A 19571-nucleotide genomic window follows, 5' to 3' on the forward strand; every position below is an offset into this window, starting at 1 on the left:
CACCGGGTTAGCCAGGATGGTCTCGATCTCCTGACCTCGTGATCCGCCTGTCTCGGCCTCCCAAAGTGCTGGGATTACAGGCTTGAGCCACCGCGCCGGGCCACATCGATTTTTTTTGAGACAGGGTCTCACTCTGTTACCCAGGCTGGAGTTCAGTGGCACAGTTATGGCAATCTCAACCTCCCTGTCTCAAGTGATCCTCCCACCTCACCTCTGGAGTAGCTGGGACTACAGGTGTTCACCAACATATCCAGCTAATTTTTGTATTTTTTGTAGAGATAGGTCTTGTTATATTGCCCAGGCTGGTCTTGAACTCCTGGGCTCAAGCTATCCACCTGCATTGGCTTCCCAAAGTGCTAGATTATTGGTGTGAGCCACCGTGCCCAGCTATAAATTGATTTTTTTAAATGTTAAATCAGCCTTGCATTACTGGGATAAACCTCATTTGGTCATGACGTATTACCCTTTTAATATGTTGTTGAATCTGATTGGCTTTTTTTCAGCATTTTCACATGCATATCCATGAGGGATATTGGTGTATAATTTTCTTTTCTTTATAATGTCTTTGTTAGGTTTTGATAGGGAGGATGGCTTGAGCCCGGGAGGCGGAGGTTGCAGTGAGCCGAGATGGTGCCATTGCAGTCTAGCCTGGGCGACAGAGCAAGACTCTGTCTCAAAAACAACAACAACAACAACAACAACAAAAAACCAAAAAAAAGAGATGAGGACTCACTATGTTGCCCAGGCTGGTCTCAAACTCCTGAGCTCAAGCAATCTTCCCACCTTGGCCTCCCAAAGTGTTGGGATTACAGGCATGAGCCACTGTGCCTGGCCTAATTTCTTACCTCAAATTTACACCCTGTATGTCCAGACTCTTAAGTGTGGCCACCACGGCTCTGCCTGTCTGACTCCTGTCTCCCTTTCTAGTCTGTCATCTCTCCATATCCCACACTCCTCACCCCATTCATCCTTCATCCTTTCACCCAAATGAGAAACCTGGGTCATTTGTGACTCCTCCTCACTCCGAAGCTCCTGCCCTCCTACCCCTGATGCTCTCCTTATCTCCCAGTACCAGAGCCAACACAAACCCACGTCTTCCTACCCTTTGGCACTTGGTGCTAAGTGCTTTGCACATTCAATCTTCATACCTACCCTATGCCCAGTTGGCCACAGCTCTCCTCTCACAGATGAGGAAACGTGTATGAGGTCATGCAGCTATTAAGAGTAGCACACGACCCAAAGGCAGGTCTGGCTGACTTCAGACTCTGGGATGCTACTCACTGCACTGTCTTAAATCTCTTTAGTCCTCCAGTGGGACCACTGCAACCATGTCCCCCTCCAACCTGGATTTTCAATGACCCCAGAGTGAGCCTGCTACATTTCACTTGCCTCTGGTCACCCCCAAACTCCATGTGGCCTCTTGATCTGATGTCTACCTTCATTTTTCATCTCTTGGCATCCATCTTCCTGTTCCTCACCCTAAGCCAAAGCTACCCCCAGAGTACGGCAGGCTCTTCTGCACCCAATGCCTTTGCAAATGCTATTTCTCATACCTGGAAAGCCTTCTTCTGGCAAAGTCCTACTCATGCCTGAAAGCCCAATTCAAATAATCAGTGTAATCCTCTCCATGACAGACCTGGCTGTCCAATCTACGTTTTTCCTTACAGGCGTGAGCCACTGCACCCGACCTCTGGTTAATTTTTTTTTTTGACAGGGTCTTGCTCTGTGGCCCAGGCTGGAGTGGCGCCATCATAGCTCACTGCAACTCCTGGGCTCCAGTGAGCCTCCCAAGTAGCTGGGACTACAGGCTCATGCCACCACACCTGTCTAATTTTAAACATTTCCTGTAGAGGACAAAGTCTCGCTATGTTGCCTAGGCTGGTCTTGAACTCCTGGCCTTATGTGATCCTCTCACCTCTGCCTCCCAAAGTGTTGGGATTACAGGCGTTGAGCCATCATGCCCACCTAATTTTTGATCATTTTTAATGCTGGCCCATGCCCTTCTGGGAGAGAGGATCCCCAAAAGAAAGCCACCATTTCAGTGGGGGATCTGACGCTCCTATGGGAAGGGGAGACTCGGGGCACTAGGGGCAAACATCTTTGCTCATTGGTTCAGAGAAGAGTACAAGACACCAAGGAGGCGCTCAATGAAAATCTGCTCAAGACTGCCGCTCCTCCCTGCAAAGCCTCGAGCATCAAGCAGGGACAACTGGATGTGATTTTTTGGATCTGCAGTTCAGGATAATTCATGAGTCGTTGCCTGTGCACAAGGCCATTGCTCCTTCTGTGGTCTCAGAACCCCTTCAAGAACCACTGACGCTGCAGTCCCTACCACAAGGCGCGCATGCGTGTCCGTGCGCGCACGCGGATGTGCACCACGGAGGGGCTGAGGCTGGGAGCCATAGTCAGGGGCACCGGGTGGGCTTTGGCGGGGGATCGACCTGCCTTTCAGGTGCCGGGGGTTTGGGAGCAGGGGAACGGGCCCCGGGCCGATTCCTGACCGCCCCCTCCGCGCCCCGCCCCCACTCTCTGTCGCTTTCCCCGCCCGCCCGAACACCCGCCCCCGGGCGCCCGCCCGCTCCCACCTGTCACCCCCATGCAGACCGGGGCTCTGTCCTGGAGGCGGGGAGCGGGCTGGTAGATGCTGCCTCTCAGCCTCCAGTGTGCTCTTTGGCTGGGAGACTGGGAGGCGCTGGAAATATTGGAGGCGCTGGTGCCTGTGATGTCGCCGCCTCTGTGACGTCCCTGCCGCGACCCCGCAGGCAGGGAGCCGCATTTAGGTTCCGGGCGGGCGAGTGGGCGGGCAGGCGGGGGACGGCCCGAGTGAGGTGTCCTCCGAAGGCTGCGGGCCCGAAGCCAGAACCCCTCTCCAAAGACCTCGGGAGTAGGGCTCGCGCTTCCGCTGCGGGCCCAGAGCAAGAGGCAGGCGGCAGGTAAGTTTGACTCTACTGGACCGGACTTGCACCCGCTCTGCACGCCAGGGGCTCAGGGCTGCCGCCCCTTTCGTGGTCCCAGGGCCCTTCCAAGAACCGGCTAAACCAACCCAAGCTGCGCGCACACACATTTGTGCACACAGGGAGTGTGGAGCCAGATTCGATAAGGCATCACGTGTGTCCCAGCTCCATGACCAAGGAACTCAGCCACAAGGGCATCCCTGGCCCCATGCAGGGCTCAGGAGGCAGCAGAAAGGGTTGAGTCCAGGCCTCAAGGACAGGAGGGGAAGGTGGAGGGCCTGTGGTGTGCATCCAGCATCCCTAGCGGGTCAGGGCCCAGAACCCATCCCTATTTCCCTTCTGGTGGTAGAGGGCTGCCTGACTTGGGCAGTGGCACAAAGCATGCAGGCTTTGTCGTCCGCCTCCTCCACCCTTCAGCCTGGCAGTGTTTGGCAAGGGACTTCCCTGATGCCACTGGGCAAGGCATCTTGCCTAACTGGTCTGAATGAATAGCCCAGAGGTGGGACTAGAAGCACCCACTGGGAGGAGTGGTGGGAAAGCAACCCCACTCAAGGGCTGAAACAGTCCTTGTCCAAAACAAGGGGGACTTGAAAAGATCTCACCAAGAAGGCAGAGGGGCAGTTGTTAGTGTCGTGAGGTTCAGCAAGCCGGCAGGCAAGAGAGAGGACACCAATGGCCTGGAAACATTTGTCATCACCCCAAACTTTATTGCTTACAAAGAGTTCTCTACAACCCACACTGCAGTACCAACGCTGCAGTTCTTTATGTGCTGGGGGCCGGGGCTGTCTCCCCGGGAGCAGTCTGGCTCGCTGTGGACAGCTGGACAAAGGCTGTCTTGGCAAGACGTGGGGATGAGCTTCTCCCAAGGAGTCTCAGCGTCCCCCACCCCAGGAGGCTGAGGCTAGCTGACACCCCCCTGACAATTCACAGCTGACTTAATGCTACATGAGTCCTGAGTAGCTCCCCTGGGAGAAGAGGCTAAGCTGGGGCAGTGGGGAAGTGGTTGCTATTAGAGAAATCTGGAGGAGGTTTGAGGAGTCATATGCATGTAGACAGCTCAAGACTGTCCCTTCACCCCATCTCCTGGCCTGCTATGCTCCTACAGAGTCACTGACCTGCCCTGCCAGAGGGCAGCCATGAAAGTGCTTTGAGGTCATCAGAGTGCAAAGTGCCGTCAGCAGTACCCTCCGGCCCGGGGCAGGGCAGGGTGAGTGTTCGTGTGAGCTGTGCTCTGGGGGGCCCGCACCCTGGACGCTGACAGTGGGGCTGGGGTGCCGGAGCGTCTCTGTCTGCTGCTTTCCTTAGTATTGATCATGTCCATCTACAGACCGTTCCTGTCAGGCACATCCTGCATCACCCTTCACCTTTATAGATGAGGGAAGAGCGCCAGTGAGTCTGGGGCAGTGTTGGGCCTGAAGGGGCTCAGGGTCTGCTGCGCTGGGGAAGAGTGATAGCCAGCAGCAAAGGGGCACGTGTCTGGGGACTGAGAACCACTTCACTTACACACCTTCTTTGGTCGTTGGCTGAACCAGAAGTCAACTCAGGACCTGTGTTACAACAATCTGAAAAGCGTGGTGTATTCTACCAGGGAGCCTTCTGGGATCAGGCATTCCTTTCCCCTACACCCGAAAGGGATGAGCTGGCCAGGTGAGGCCGGGCAAGGGGGTCAGAGGCCTCCCGTTAACCTACGGGTGGGCATACCTGCTGACCTGGTTCTGCACTGAGCCTGAGTGTGGGCCCTTACTCACTCGACACCCTCACACCAGCCTGGAGGGTGAGGGGCCGAGGGGCTCGCCCATCCCTTCTGACCCAGGCTGGAAGCTGCTCTCTCCTGTCTGCCAGCAAATGGTCACTGATCCAAGCGGGCCAGGCCAACTCGACTGGAGCAGGGCAGAGAAGATCCTGTTTGTTTCCCGAGGGAACTCCTGCCGTCCTCCTCTGTCTCCTCACGTGGCAGAGTGTTTTCTCAGCAGGGTGGGGCAGGACTCAGGTGGGAAATCCTGGGAGGCGTTCTGCTTGCCCCCACCTTGCTGCTGCCAGGCCCTGGTCCCACTGCTGAGCCGGGGGCTGGCAGATCCCTGGGAGCGGCTGAGCCTGTGTTTCAGGGCAGCGTTGTGCGCCGAGCAGGAAGGCTGCTTCCGGCAGCGTGGAGCCGGCAGTGGAGGGTGGGGTTAGGGCCTGTTCTCCAGCTGGCCATGCTTGACCCTCCAGCTCCAGGCGAAGCTGCCATCAGGGGCCAGCGTGCACTGCAGGTCGATGCCCGAGTCTGGCACCTCCATGTCATAGCGAACAGGCTGCCCATCTTTGGTCACCAAGCTGAAGGCTGCGGCTGGGATCTAAGGGTGGAGCAAACCAGTGGGCTGAGATCATGGCATGGGGCTCAGAAGCCACGTAGAAAGGTAAAGACATCTCCCTCCAGCCAGACTGGCAGCCCTAAGGGCACTGTCTGTTTGTCATTCCACAGGACTCAGAGAATCCCACCCAGCCCAAGTGTGGGTCTGGAGGACCTCTCCGTCCCCACTGCCAGTCTTACTTTGAGGCCCTGGGGGACGTCGAAGGCCAATTCCACGTATTCCCTAGAGTGCCATTCTACTTCTTTGAAAGCCTTCCTCCTGGAGGGTGGGGCCAGGTGCACTGGCTTCTGGGACTCTGCTGGTCAAGAGAGTACCTGCGCCCCTTACCTGGCTGCTGATGCCAGTGGCGATGTCTCCCACTTTGACCCGGTGGAACTCCCGGATGTGCAGGTGTTCACCATTGAGAGACTGTATTTGGACTTTCACACCTAGAAGGCGGGCAAGGTGACAGTCAGGAGAGCAGCTGCTGGCTCTCCAAGGACCAGGGTCCTGGCAGGGGCTGAGGGAATGTTTTTGTTAAAAGTCACTCTGCCCTTAATGTAGAGGGGAGCAGGTCTGGTGTGATGAAGCAGCAGAGATAAAATTTAGGCTGGTCTAAGCACAGCTGCATTTTTGTTTGTTTTTGAGACAGAGTCTTACTGTGTCGCCCTGGCTGTAGTGCAATGGAGCAATCTCAGCTCACTGCAACCTCTATCTCCCGGGTTCAAGTGATTCTCCTGCCTCAGCCTCTCGAGTAGCTGGGATTACAGGCATGTGCCACTACACCCAGCTAATTTTTATATTTTTAGTAAAGATGGGGTTACACCATGTTGGTCAGGCTGGTCTCGAATTCCTGACCTCATGTAATCCACCTGCCTTGGCCTCCCTAAGTGCTGGGATTACAGGCGTGAGCCACCACACCCAGTCACAAAGTTGCATTTTATAAGAAAAATAAAAAATTCAGGCTGGAACAGCCCTCATGTTATATACACCTGCTAGTTCTTTCTGGCCGCCAGCACCTGGGATCTGGCCTGTGCGTTGCTAAGAGCTGGGGTTGGCTCCTATGGGGAAGTAGTATTTCAACTTGGATGCAAAGCAGAAAGGAACTGAACACAAAGATCCTTAAATTAGATTATGGGCAATTTAGATTGTTCCCCGAGTTGAAGTGGCCTCTGGCCTGCTGCCATGAGTCACACTTGCCCTGGAGAGCAGGGCACTCCGATCTGAATATGCCCTTGTTCTAGCAAAGCCACATCATAACCTATGCAATCAAGCTTGAAAACGAAGGAATTTTATGTTGTCTTTCTCATTTGACCTCAGATCTCAGAGGGGGCTCCTTTTGCTGAGTTTCTGATTAAAATGCTCATGGGTCCTGTTCCTTTCCCTTTAGAAGAGATTAATTGCTCAGTTTCCTGACTCCAGGTCAAGAGAGACTGCTCTCCTCCCCAAGCTAGGGGAACCTTCTGGGACTCCATCAGCCGCCAATGAGGGGATAATGGTCCCTCACTGCCCAATCAGGAGAGGCTCGTGGGTGATGGGGACCTTTGCTCGAAACCCAACTTATTGGCCAGGAACCTCAAGTTCTGGGACCAGGCGCCTTCCTCCCTCCCACTGTGCCAGGGGAGGGGAGACACAATCCCTCAATGGCTGTCTAGCTCCAGGCAGATCGGCTGCCATGGGGGCTGCTGAGCAGGTGGGAATTGGACTGTACCATTGAAATAGCTTGGGGTGTCGGTGGGCCGCCCCCGGGCCAGCACCATGTTCCAGCTGGAGCTTCGAGCCTCGGCCTGGCTGCTCCAGGAGTGTACGCCTGAGCTCAGGGTGTCCCGCGAGCTTTGAGAGGCCTTTGATGGGTTCTGAAACAACAGGATTGGGTACGGACTCAGGGCCCTGGGCTCCAGGATCCATCTCTGGCTTGGGTCTCATTTGAGGCAAAGGGCCACTGCTCATGCCCTCAGCTGGAGGAGGGTAAGGGTTGCCTCCACGGGGGACCAAGGCCTGCCTCCCCATTATCTCTGGTGGCAAAACACATTCCCTAATCCCAGAAGGGTAGATTCCCATGGTTTCTCTCATTCTGAACCATGACCACCTCCCCCGACCTAGTGAGGACCCCTACCAGAAGGAAGGGGTGACCCCCATCACCCTCCCTTTACCCACTACTTGCAGAGTCCATTCACTAGCTGGACGCAAAGCTATTTGCTCTGTGCCAGGACCGGGAGAACCACACCCCTGGAGCCATGGCTGCGGGGCCACAATTGACTCACCTTCTCGCTGTCATCCGACAGGGAGAGGCTGTCGATGCTGAGGCACGAGAGAATTTGCTCCTGCTCCTCCAGAGAAAATGGCTGGGACAGGCTGTTCAGGAATAATTCTGCAGGGAAAAGTGGAAGAAAATGGCTGTGAAAGACTGGGAGGAGGCTGGCTGTGTTTTCAGGGGTTCTTCCTGCACAGTCTGTAGAAGCTGAGCTGCTGGGGAAGGGGCTGGAAGAAAGCCCACACCGCAGGTAAGGAGAAGCGCCGGCCTCCCTCCGCGGCCAGTGCTCGGGGCCCCAGCTGCAGCCATGGTTGCCCGTACCTATTTCCAGCTGCTGCAGTTCCTGCTCCGGGAAGGTTGCTTTCCGCTCTGGTGAGCTGGGGTTTCTGGCAGGGGCTGGCTCCAGGGAAGACAGAGGTAAGGGTTCCCACATCCCAGACTCCTCCTTGCTCAAAGTCAAGGGAGGAGACTTGTTTGGCTCTGGGGGCTCTGGTGGGAGAGGAGGCTGGAGCTTAGGGGCTCTGCCTGTTGTCTCCTCAACTGGCCGAGGCTCTGGGGCCCTTGGCGAAAGCTCCCTCGGCTGGGCATGGAGGGTCTGGTGATAATTGGCTTGATTTGGTGGTGGATGTCTTGGTTCTTTATATTCTCCCCTCCAAGGGCTCTTCAGACCTCCCACTAGAAAACAGAGAGGACAATGGTGAGGGGAAGCGTGCTGTGCACAGGCTATCCAGGCAGGAGAGGCCTCTCCTGAGTGCAGAAGGGCTAGAGGCGAACAGAGGGGAGGACCTTCCCCAGGCCACCATGGGAGGTGACTTCAGAGGGCAGCGTGGTGGTCTCCACAGGAGACTTCCTCAGTAAGATGGTCCCAATATAACAGGGATAGGACTGGATTTCTGTCTTTAATTCCGTTTTCATTCTAGGTGTCAGTAGCAAATTGAAAAACTACAGAATCAGTTCCAGAGGACTTTGTTAACAAGAAAGAGAAGATTGAAAAAAGCCCTGGGGCTACACCAACTCAAGAGCTCCTAGGCAAAGTGGCGTCCTGGACCCACCATCTCTCCTACCCTGTCCTCAGTCAGTACTTCCCCAGGCACCGTTGGTTCTGGTGCGGGGCGAGTTCAACCCTGGGACCACCCTCATCCTTATAACTACCAGCTGTCTTTGGTGAGGTGCAAGATCTCTCTGGTTTTATTTCATTTTCATTCCTATAATCACGGCCTTTTTGTGCCCATCCCTCAGGTGACGTTCTATTGTGTTTGATGTATCATTTTTGATTGGGTTGTGTTCTTGCAAAATGTGTGTTGTTTTATTTATCGATTTTTATTTTTGTATTTTTTGTTTTTTAAAGAGACGAGGTCTCACCATGTTGCCCAGGCTGGACTCCAACTCCTGGGCTCAAGCGATCCTTCCACCTCAGCCTCCTGAGTGGCTGGGACTACAGATGTGCGCCACCATACCTGGCTATTGATCAGTTTTTAGTTTACCAAACATTACCATCTGGGTTCCATTCTGTGTCGGGTTCTCTTTCCACTCGGCACCATGGCTTTAGGATCCGTCCATGCTGCTCTGTGAACACCGAGTTGCTTTGACTGCTTGGTGCTCCATGCGGCATCCTTTTTTGTCTCTGTCCTCCCAATGGGGGACCCCACTGTACCCGACTCCCCTCCCACAAAGGAAGCTGTAGCGCGCATCCTCAGGCGTGTTCCTATATGGATCTGTTGGCATTCCTTTGTCAGTGCACCCAGGGGTAGCGGTCCTGGGTCTCAGTCTGCAGACATCTGCCTGAGTGCAGCCAGGCGCTCTCGAGTGGGCAGCCTTGTCCACATGCCCATCAGCAGCACCCGAGGGGTCCCAACAGCCCCACATCCCACCAACTTTCTGCTTTTTTCCAGTCAAATGGCTCTCGAGTGTTACCTGGCTTCATTTTTTTTTTTTTGAGTCAGGGTCTCTGCTGCCCAGGCTGGAGTGCAGTGGTACAATCGTGGCTCACTGCAGCCTCGACCTCCCAGGCTCAAACAATCCTCCCACCTCCTGAGTAGCTGGGACTACAGGCACATGCCACCATGTCTGGTTAATTTTTAAATTTTTTTTGCAGAGAAAGGGTCTTGCTATGTTGCTCAGGCTGATCTTGAACTCCTGGCCTCAAGTGATCCTCCTGCCCCAGCCTCCCAAAGTGCTGGGATTACAGGTATGTGCCACTGCTCCCGGCCTCTCTTTATTTTGTATTCTTGGATTCCCAGCGAGTTTCAGCCCCCTTTACACATCATAACCCTTGTGATATTAGTAAACATATATTTCATCTTTAACCCCATTTCTGGCACATAACTCCTAAAAGCCTTACTCTCCAAAGTGATCTCTTTCTATGTACTAATGGATTGACTGAAGGCTGGCAGCCCCTAGGTAGCTTCAGGATGGAGGCTGGTCATCCGGGAGACACATGCAGGATTAGAGGGCTGGGACTTTCATCCTACCATCCCACATACTGGGAGGGAAGGGGGCTAAAGGTTAAGCTGTTCGCCAATGGCCAATGGTTTCATCAGTCATGACTTTGTAATGAAGCCTCCACAAAAACCCAAGAAGACAGGGTTCAGAGAGCTTCTGGTAGCTGGGCACGTGGAGGTTCCTGGAGTGTGCCAAGCCCTAGAACCTCCGCGCTCCCTCCCACATGCCTTGCCCTATGCATCTCATTTGTATCCTTTGTAATATCCTTTCTAATAAACTGGTAAATGTAAGGTTTCTCTGAGTTCTGTGAGCCACTCCAGCAAATTAATCGATCCCAAGGAGGGGGTCGTGGGGTCCCTGATTTATAGCCAGTTGGTCAGAAGCACAGGTAAACACGTGGGCCTGAGACTGGCATGGGTAGGGGGCACAGTCTTGGGGATCAAGCCCTCCTGTTGCGGGCTCTGATGCTGCCTCCAGGTAGATAGTGTTAGAACAGAACTGAATTAGAGGACACCCAGCTCGTGTCTGCTGCGAACTGATTGCTGGCTTGGTGGGGTGGAAATCCCCACACATGTGGTCACAGGAGTCTTCGGGTTGATTGTAGTTGAGTGGGAGAATGGAAAAAGCACTTCGAGTTCGTGTGTGAATTTTCTCTTTCCCATCTCCTGAGCGCTGCCTCTGCGTCAAGGCGTGGTACTGCCACAATCTCCCAACAACCCCGAGGCTGCTGCACCCCCTACTCCAGAGGGGGAAACTAAGGCGGCTCTGAGGGGTACCTTGCTCTGGACCTGTGGCCACCTGTCTCCTCTGTCCACCTCTGGCCTCTGCCCCCCGGGTCAGCCAGCGCGCGGCTCCTCTTACCTTGCTGTAGTGCCTGGTTCACCTTCCCTGCCAGCTCCGCTGCAGACGCGCGGTGGACGGGCTCTTTCTTCAGCCCCTCTTGGATGGCCTGGGCTGTGAGAGGGGCACAGGAGGCTGGGATCTCCCTCACAGGCGGAGGCTCGCTGGCAATCTGGGGCACAAAAGACAACAGGTGAGGCCTGCCTTCCCTCATTTCCTGATACCCGGCTGTTACTGCTCTCTGTGCAACTCCCGCTGGCCCCTGCTGCCACTGTGCTGGGGTCTATCACAAGGAATGGAGGGGTCTGGGCTACAGTGAGGGCACTTTTCCCAGGACAGGGACACATGGAGCCCGTAAAACAGGCCAGAGCCAGGCAGCAAGATGCCCATAGCTTCCAGGCCCGGCCCGTTAGGAGGCAGATGGATGGGGCCCAGGGTATGGACAGAAGAGAGTTCTCACCTGCCATGAACTTGGTGAGCCTCCGCAGCTGGATCTCCCTTTGTACCCCCAGATTTGGGTGGCAAGTATTTGAATTAGGATCCCACATGGATGACCAGGCCTCCCCTTGCTCCAACTGCCACCGCAGAGCAGCCCCTCAAGCCTGTGGCCCGGGCCCCAGGGCCCTGCAGCTCCCCATGTTGGCCATGCCGGGTGCCGTCACCGACCTTGAGGCAGAGCGGCCCTCGGAAGAACTGAGTCCAGGGGTGGCAGCCGTTGAGCATGTGCAGCATCATGCAGCAGCTGCTCCAGACGTCCACCTTGGCGTCGCAGCGCCTGCCCAACACCACCTCCGGAGCCATGTGGGTCTCTGTGCCAGGGATGTAGTCCCCTGAGAAGGCGGATAAGACATAAAGTCACCTGGAATGCTGATGGGCAGGAGCCTAGGCAATGGTCACCCCAGTTAATCCTCGGGGTATCTTAAATTTGTCACTGTTAAAGTACGTTTTATTTTATTATCTTTTTCGTTCTTTGAGACAGAGTCTCGCTCTGTCAACCCAGGCTGGAGTACGGTGGTGCGATCTTGGCTCACTGCAACCTCCGCTTCCTGGGTTCAAGCGATTCTCCTGCCTCAGCCTCCTGAGTAGCTGGAATTACAGGCATGAGCCACCACGCCCAGCTAATTTTTATATTTTTAGTAGAGATCGGGTTTCACCATGCTGGCTAGGCTGGTTTCAAACTCCTGATCTCAGGTGAGCCACCCACTTCGGCCTCCCAAAGTGCTGAGATTACAGGCATGAGCCACTGTATCCGGCCATGTTAAAGTACTTTAAATACAGAAATAACATCTCCAAGTCAAACTTGTAGGGAGGAGCTAGGCGGGGACTCTGCTGGGAACTTGTACCAAGCAACAGAGCACCCATGATATGGACTCTGCCCTTTGGACCAAACCCTTAAAGTGTTTTTTGAAAATAGGGCAGGGGCTGGACATTACAAATTAGGTTGTAGAAGGTTAATTACTGGTACGATGTTCCTGAAATACTAGTAAGTGAAATTTAAAAATCATAATAGAAAACTTATTTGCATAAAAGACTGAAAGAATAGATGGCAGATGTGAACAGTGGTTTTTTTCCTGGTGATCTGTATTTGTAATTTTTGCTTAGCTCTACTTTCTTCAAAAGATATTAGAAAAAAGGGTCAGGCAGTGGCTCATGCCTGTAATCCCAGCACTTTGGGAGACTGAGGTGGGAGGACCGCTTAAATCCAGGAATTTGAGACCAGCCCGGGCAACATATTGAGACCCCACGTATAGCTACAAAAAATAAAAAAAATGAGCCAGACATGGTGGTGCATGCCTGTGGTCCCAGCTACTCATACTCAGGAAGCTGAGGCGGCAGGATCACTTGAGCCAAGGAGCTTGAGGCTGCAGTGAGCTATGAGTGAGCCACTGCACTCCAGCCTGGGTGACAGAGCAAGACTCTGTCTCTAAAAAATAAAAGTTAAAAAAAATTAGAAAAGATACTTTTTTTTTTTTTTTTTTTGTAACAAGAAAAAGCCCACTAAAGTTATTTTAAAATAGCTTAAAACAACACGGGTGGAGGTCAAGTGTCCACATTCAATTTACATCTTCAAAATTGTCAACACAGTCCTTCAACAACACACAATCATATACTTCCCAAAGATTCTTTTTCTGTTGGTCAGAATGAAATCATTTTATCCTTAATGCTATAAATGAAAAAAGCAGGGCACAAAATTGTGTTATAATGGCGCTAACTAGACACAGGAAAAACAACAGCCTGGAAGGAGTTATCTAAAAGATTCATGATTCGGTCGGGCGCAGAGGCTCACGCCTGTAATCCCAGCACTTTGGGAGGCTGAGTGGGGCAGATCACCTGAGGTCTGGAGTTTGAGACTGGCCTGGCCAACATGGCAAAACCCCGTCTCTATTAAAAATACAAAAATTAGCTGGGCATGGTGGCAGGTGCCTATAATCCCAGCTACTCAGGAGGCTGAGGAAGGAGAATTGCTTGAACCTAGGAGGCGGAGGTTGCAGTGAGCCGAGATTGTGCCACTGCACTCCAGCCTGGGTGACAGAGTGAAACTCCGTCTTAACAAAAAAAACAAAAAAATTTGTGATTCTCTCTCTGGGTAAGAGGAATGGTGAGAATTCTGTTCTCCACCTCTTTTATATGCTTAACTCTATACTTCACAGTGGGCATGGATTATTTCAATAATCAGAGGAGTTAAAGAAAGATATTTCACTGGCTTTAGAGACCAGGCCCCTTGGTCAGCCTGCCCACTGTGCTTCCAGCCAACTGTGTCAGAGGCGCAGGAGAGCTGGGGTCACAGGCTGGCAGTGCACTCCCCTAAAAAGGCCAGACAAGAGGCGGGGGGAGCCATGGGGCCTCCAAGGCAGAAGGCCTGGGACCTAGCGAGAGTCAACAGCCTTTCCCTCTCTTCCCTGTGTACAGGAGCATCTGTGTACAGCGATGAGCACCTGACATCCATGATCGCATTTCCGCCTAACAAAGAAACCCCGATAATCATCCAGACGGGGTGCGGGGCTTAAACATACAGGTGGACCTAAGTGTTCACATCTCAATTCCCATTCTGGAAAGCATGGAAGGCATTTGGCGAATGAATGCACTGGGGGGCACAGCAGTTGGTGGGGGGCCTTACCTGTGAGCAAGGACTTCCCCAGGCCATCAGGTTGAAGACACACAGCATGGCCAAAGTCGCAGAGGGCTGCATGGCTCCCATCGCTGGACAGGAGCACGTTGTCAGCTGCCAGGCCGCCCCGGGGAGGAAGAGGAACAGGTGAGTCATGCCGGGTCCCAGCCCACCCTGGCTCGGTTTGGCCTGCCTTCCAGTGATGTAATTTTCTGGCTGACCCTACGTGGCAGCTGCTGCTTCTGATTAGTTTCATCAGTTGTGGAGGAAGGGAGGAGGGTATCAGTTCAGGCTAGAGGCAGACAGGATCTCTGAGGGCAAGGGGACAGGAGCAGGGTTTACTCTGGGGGAACGCTGCCACTCTGCTCGCCTGCCCCAACCCCGTACCAGGGGTCACCACTGGATGGGAGCTTGACCTTCAGTTCTCTGTGGCCACCATCTACCAGAAACTATAGTGCTTGGCTAAGGGGTTGGAGAACATCATTCCCCTTCCTACAGGCAGAGTCCTGTCAGCCTGACTCAGGGCCTGCTACTGGAGATGACCAGGCTAGCCCAGAACTGAGAGGAGATCAGGCAGGATGGTGTGAGAGAAGAGCCTGCTGGGGAGCAGGGCCGTGGGGCCTGGGCCTTACCTTTGACGTCCCCATGCAGAATCCTTCGTGAGTGGAGGTATTCCAGCCCCTCCAGGGCCTGGCCCAGGTAGTAGAGGGCCCGGTCCTCTGGGAGACAGCCCTGCTCCTTGACCAGCTGGCCCAGGGAGCCACCTAGGAGAACAAAGGCCAGGCTATACCTGGGACTTGCTCGAGCCTCCATGCCAGCCAAGGGCAAGAGCACAGGGCAGGTGGTGGAAAGCAGGGTCATAGGGTCAAGAGGTTAAAGGTGGAAAGCAGGTCACTGGTCCAATGGATGGATCAGTGACTAAGGCCAACTTGGGCAAGACTCAGGAAGGAACCCTTGGCACTGAATTTGGAGAAAGAGTGGGACCTGGCTCCTTACCTTCCAGCAGCTCCATGAAGATGTTGACCCAAGGCCCTTCCCTCACAGCTCCATACAAAGGGACAATTCTGGGTGAAGTCAATCCTGCACATGCCATCAGTTCCTCCGCCCGAAATACTTCCAGCCGCACCTGCAAGGGCCCAGAGGCAGCTGTGAGACAGGAAGAGGGGACCAGAGCTGGGTCCCTGACATCCTGTCAGGACCCCGGTGCTCCACACACAGAGGCTGCTGTTTCCAGTGGCTATGCAGGGGCCCGGGGGGCCTGCTGGACCCTCAGAGCCTAAATATCCCGTGCCCTTGGTATCAGAAGCAACTTCCTGAACTTAATTAAAGTTCTGGAGTGCTGCCTATGTGCAAAAACAGCCGCATAAAAACTACATTCTGGGCCGGGCGCGGTGGCTCACGCCTGTAATCCCAGCACTTTGGGAGGCCAAGGCGGGCGGATCATGACGTCAGGAGATCAACACCATCCTGGCTAACACGGTGAAACCCCGTCTCTACTAAAAAATACAAAAAAAAATGAGCCAGGCAAGGTGGCGGGCACCTGTAGTCCCAGCTATTGGGAGGCTGAGGCAGGAGAATGGTGTGAACCCGGGAGGCGGAGCTTGCAGTGAGCTGAGATCACGCCACTGCACTGCAGCCTGGGCGACAGAGCGAGACTCCATCTCAAAAAAAACAAAAACAAAAACAAAAAAACTACATTCCGGCCGGGCGCGGTGGCTCATGCCTGTAATCTCAGCACTTTGGGAGGCTGAGGTGGGTGGATCAAGGAGATCAAGGTCAGGAGATCAAGACCATCCTGGCCAAAACCCTGTCTCTACTAAAAATATAAAAATTAGCTGGGCATGGTGGCATGAGGCTGTAATCCCAGCTACTCGGGAGGCTGAGGCAGGAGAATCGCTTGAACTCGGGAGTCAGAGGTTGCAATGACCCGAGACTGCGCCACTGCACTCCAGTCTGGCGACAGAGTGAGACTCCATCTCAAAAAAAAAAAAAAAACAAAAACCACCCCCGCCCCCCAAAAAAACCAAAACCCTACATTCCTCATCCAGGCTGCTGGCACGCTGTCCGCCCTCAAATCTGCCAAACGTAGAACATTTTTTCCTCCAGCTAAATGGGCGATTTCTAGGATGTGGGTCCTTTTGCTAATCACCATCCATGTCTACTGTCAGAAGCCAGGCTTCTGACTTATCTGATGGTCAGGAACCAAGATTTGGACTCCATCGGGTGCATTTTGTTTTTCTTTTCTTTTTTTTTTTTTGAGACAGAGTCTCGCTGTGTCCCCCAGGCTGGCATACAGTGACGTGATCTTGGTTCACTGCAACCTCCGCCTCCCAGGTTCAAGCGATTCTCCTACCTCAGCCTCCCGAGTAGCTGGGACTACAGGTGTGTGCCACCATGCCCAGATACTTTTTGTATTTTTAGTAGAAACAGGGTTTCACCATGCTGGCCAGGCTGGTCTCAAACTCCTGACCTTGTGATTCACCCACGTCGGCCTCCCAAAGTGTTAGGATTACAGGCGTGAGCCACCGTGCCCGGCCTCAACACTTTTCTTAACTCTTGTAATTATTTGTTTCTTTCCCAGAGGACTAAAACATCCACATAGACAGAGCAGTGTGTATTCTGTTTGCAGCTGTCTCCCAGCATCTGGGAACATAAGGAGGCTTCTGCGGAGGGGTTTGGCCAACTGCCGACTGGCAGGTCTAGGATCATCCACTCCTTTCTAAAGGGACCAGCAACTTGGTGGGAGGAAATAGGCCTTGGATATAAACATTGTGGGCTTAGATCCTGGCTCAGCCTTTTAAAACAAGGCAGCAGACTTCCCGTCCATGTGTTTCCATATGCAAACAGCAGGGACAGTGGTATCTGCTCCTGGGTAGAGCAAGGATTTGGAAGGATGGTAACCGACACCAGGCCTGGCAACCAGTGGGCACTCAGGAAGTGCTAGCTCCCCAATTCCTCCAGCTCACATCAGAGAAGCTGATACTTAGACCTTTTTTTTTGAGACAGAGTCTCGCTGTGTCGCCCAGGCTGGAGTGCAGCGGTGCAACCTCAGCTAATTACAACCTCCGCCTCCCGGGTTCAAGCAATTCTCCTGCCTCAGCCTCCCGAGTTGCTGGGAGTACAGGCACCTACCACTATGCCCAGCTAATTTTTCATATTTTTAGTAGAGACAGGGTTTCACCATGTTGGTCAGGCTGGTCTTAAACTCCTGACTTCAGGTGATCCACCCGCCTCGGCCTCCCAAAGGGCTGGGATTACAGGCGTGAGCCACTGTGCCCGGTCTCTTAGACCTTTTTTTTTTTTTTTTGAGATGGAGTCTCGCTCTGTCACCAGGCTGGAGTGCAGTGGAGTGATATCTCAGCTCACTGCAACCTCCGCCTCCTGGGTTCAAGGGATTCTCATGCCTCAGCCTCCCGAGTAGCTGGGACTACAGGCACGTGTCACCATACCCAGCTAATTTTTGTATTTTTAGTAGAGACAGGGTTTCACCATGTGGTCTTGAACTCCTGGCCTCATGATCCACCCGCCTCGGCCTCCAAAAGTGCTGAGATGACAGGCGTGAGCCACTGCGCCCGGCCTCTTAGACTTCTTAATAGACTTGCCCTCCTTCCCGGCTGCTGATGGTTCTCAAGTACGCCTTGAGTGGCATCGCCAGGGGGCGCTGGCAGTAACAGAACCAGCTTGGAAGCGATCTCCACAGACTTGCTGACTTGGCAAACAGCTCTGACACTGGGGTTTTTGGACTTTTGCCTATCAGTGGAAAATATCACCCTTCTGGTTCCCTAATATCTGGTTTGATTAATCACCTCCCATGAACTTTGACTCTGCCAGTGTTTCCAGCTCTAAAAAGCCTCTGAACCTGAGTTGGAACTAATTCAACAACAGGACTTGTTAGCAAATGTCTTCAGCCTAACCAACCCCAAACTGAGCTTGAGGCACCCTGGGGCACTGCAGAGAACTCAGAAGGGTGCCAAATGGATATCTGACATTTGAGGGAAACAGCCACCGCAACGTCTGCTGGACACCGTGTGAACGACTTGCTCGAGACAGTTCAGCTTCAAAGTTCAATCACACGACATTCCCTTTGATAATGTATCTCTATGAAGCTAGGTTTTTGGAGGTCACTGTGATTAAAAGTACTTCAAGGAGGAAATGTGGGAAATGAAGGTGGTGGTGTCCTATCTGATTTCAAGGGTTGAGATGTGCAGCAAGGCATACATCTCATTAATAATCTGGCTGTTTGGAAATGGAAGGACCCTTTTTCTTTCAACTTATGTGTCGCTTTTCAAATGGCTACTAAGTTGTTACGATAAAGACTTATTATTTGACCTCATTGCTTCATACACAGATCTGTTGGGTATTTGTTTTGGCCTGGGTTGCCCTGAAACAATGACTGAGATATTAACAGGGCTGTGATCCAAAAGAGTTGGGGAAACTTGGCTTTAACTCTGCAGAAATCTGTAAGTCCTCCTAGAGTGTCCCGTCCATGCTAAAAATATTTCCAGTCACCCAGACCAAAGAGGGTGGGAGGAGATACTTCAAAACACAAGGTGCTTTAGAAGTCTGTGCCAGCGGGGAAAGCAGCCCAGCCTTCCAGGCCAAGCTGGCTGCCCGTGTGGCCACCCCTCCTCTCTGAACTTCCATGTTCCTCATCTGTAAAATGAGGGGGCTGGACTGTGATGAGGATATTCATGAGAATTACGATCTAATGCCCACTTATCATTTCCCAAGCACTGGTAAAGCCCTTTCTAATCATTAGTTATTCAGATCTTACAATAGCCTGTAAGCTGGTGGGATCATTATCCCCATTTTATAGATGAAGAAGCTGAAGCCTGGGCAAATAATCTGCCCAAGGTCACTGTGTATAAGAGATCACAGCCGGGCTTTTGCTCGGGTAAGCCTGACTCCAGAGCTGCCAGCTACTCTGCCTCCCGAAGGCCTTTCCATGCTGAACTTTTTTTTTTTTTTTTTTTTTTTTTTTTTTTTTTTTGAGACAAGGTCTCCTCCCTCGGTTGGCCAGGCTGGAGTGCAGTGGCACAATCACAGCTCACTGCAGCCTCGACCTTCTCGGGCTCAAGTGATCCTCCCATCTCAGCCTCCCAAGCAGCTGACACTATAGGCGCCATGCCCAGCTAATTTTTGTATTTTTTGTAGAGATGGCGTTTTGCCATACTGCCCAGGCTAGTCTTGAACTCCTAGGCTCAAGTGATTCTCCCACCTTGGCCTCGAACATGTTGAGATTACAGGCGTGAGCCACTGTGCCTGGCATCCATGCTAATGTTTTAAAATACATTCAGGAGCGAGCATCCCCAGGGGGAAGCACTGTCAGCAATGAGCCCACTGCCCAATCCAGAAGCCACTTCCCTCCACTCAACTGCCTGCACGCTGGACGCTGGGAATCACTTTTTCCTCCTTGAACTTTCCTCTTGTTTTCCTTGGTAATCTTTTTTTTTTTTTTTTTTTTTTTTTTGAGATGGAGTCTCACTGTGTCGCCCAGGCTGGAGTGCAGTAGTGCAATCTCAGCTCACTGCAACCTCTGCCTCCCAGGTTCAAGCGATTCTCCTGCCTCGGCCTCCCGAGTAGCTGGGACTATAGACGCCCGCCACCACGCTCGGCTACTTTTTTAGTATTTTTAGTCG

At 53.0% G+C, this 19571-nt stretch overlaps 2 protein-coding genes and 1 long non-coding RNA gene across 5 annotated transcripts in view; 1 reads left to right on the plus strand and 2 right to left on the minus strand.

Moving 5' to 3' along the window:
- SPATA32 (spermatogenesis associated 32) overlaps nucleotides 1-2688 on the minus strand; it is an 8307-nt gene extending 5619 nt beyond the window's left edge. Inside the window, exons 1-3 of one of the 2 annotated variants that reach the window (XM_011985980.1) lie at nucleotides 2586-2676; nucleotides 1153-1589; nucleotides 464-668 (exon numbers count right to left, since the gene is read on the minus strand). Coding sequence is in view for 1 of the 2 variants with exons in the window: in XM_011985979.1 (XP_011841369.1) it covers nucleotides 2586-2598 (13 nt within the window). In the remaining variant the exon portion in view is untranslated. Of the gene's footprint in view, nucleotides 1-463; nucleotides 669-1152; nucleotides 1590-2585 lie in introns of both variants that reach the window. The other variant, XM_011985979.1, reaches the window with a different exon arrangement.
- Nucleotides 2367-9078, plus strand: LOC105543833. Of its 2 annotated transcripts, XR_001006674.1 has the most exons (4): nucleotides 2367-2937; nucleotides 6716-6980; nucleotides 7573-7791; nucleotides 8462-8716. It is a non-coding gene; the product is annotated as an uncharacterized LOC105543833 (long non-coding RNA). The 2 variants fall into 2 exon arrangements; XR_001006673.1 differs by lacking the exon at nucleotides 6716-6980 and having other exon boundaries at nucleotides 2367-2933; nucleotides 8462-9078.
- The window catches only part of MAP3K14 (mitogen-activated protein kinase kinase kinase 14), a 27559-nt gene continuing 11615 nt past the window's right edge, over nucleotides 3628-19571 (minus strand). Inside the window, exons 6-15 of the mRNA XM_011985978.1 lie at nucleotides 14929-15058; nucleotides 14565-14696; nucleotides 13942-14046; nucleotides 11490-11653; nucleotides 10845-10995; nucleotides 7863-8216; nucleotides 7552-7658; nucleotides 6999-7143; nucleotides 5636-5736; nucleotides 3628-5290 (exon numbers count right to left, since the gene is read on the minus strand). Of these exons, the coding sequence (XP_011841368.1) occupies nucleotides 5126-5290; nucleotides 5636-5736; nucleotides 6999-7143; nucleotides 7552-7658; nucleotides 7863-8216; nucleotides 10845-10995; nucleotides 11490-11653; nucleotides 13942-14046; nucleotides 14565-14696; nucleotides 14929-15058 (1554 nt within the window). The 3' untranslated portion in view covers nucleotides 3628-5125. The remainder of the gene's footprint in view (nucleotides 5291-5635; nucleotides 5737-6998; nucleotides 7144-7551; nucleotides 7659-7862; nucleotides 8217-10844; nucleotides 10996-11489; nucleotides 11654-13941; nucleotides 14047-14564; nucleotides 14697-14928; nucleotides 15059-19571) is intronic.

This window comes from Mandrillus leucophaeus, unplaced genomic scaffold (genome assembly GCF_000951045.1).
Source record: "Mandrillus leucophaeus isolate KB7577 unplaced genomic scaffold, Mleu.le_1.0 Scaffold290, whole genome shotgun sequence".
In the NCBI taxonomy this organism is placed as follows: Eukaryota; Metazoa; Chordata; class Mammalia; order Primates; family Cercopithecidae; genus Mandrillus; species Mandrillus leucophaeus.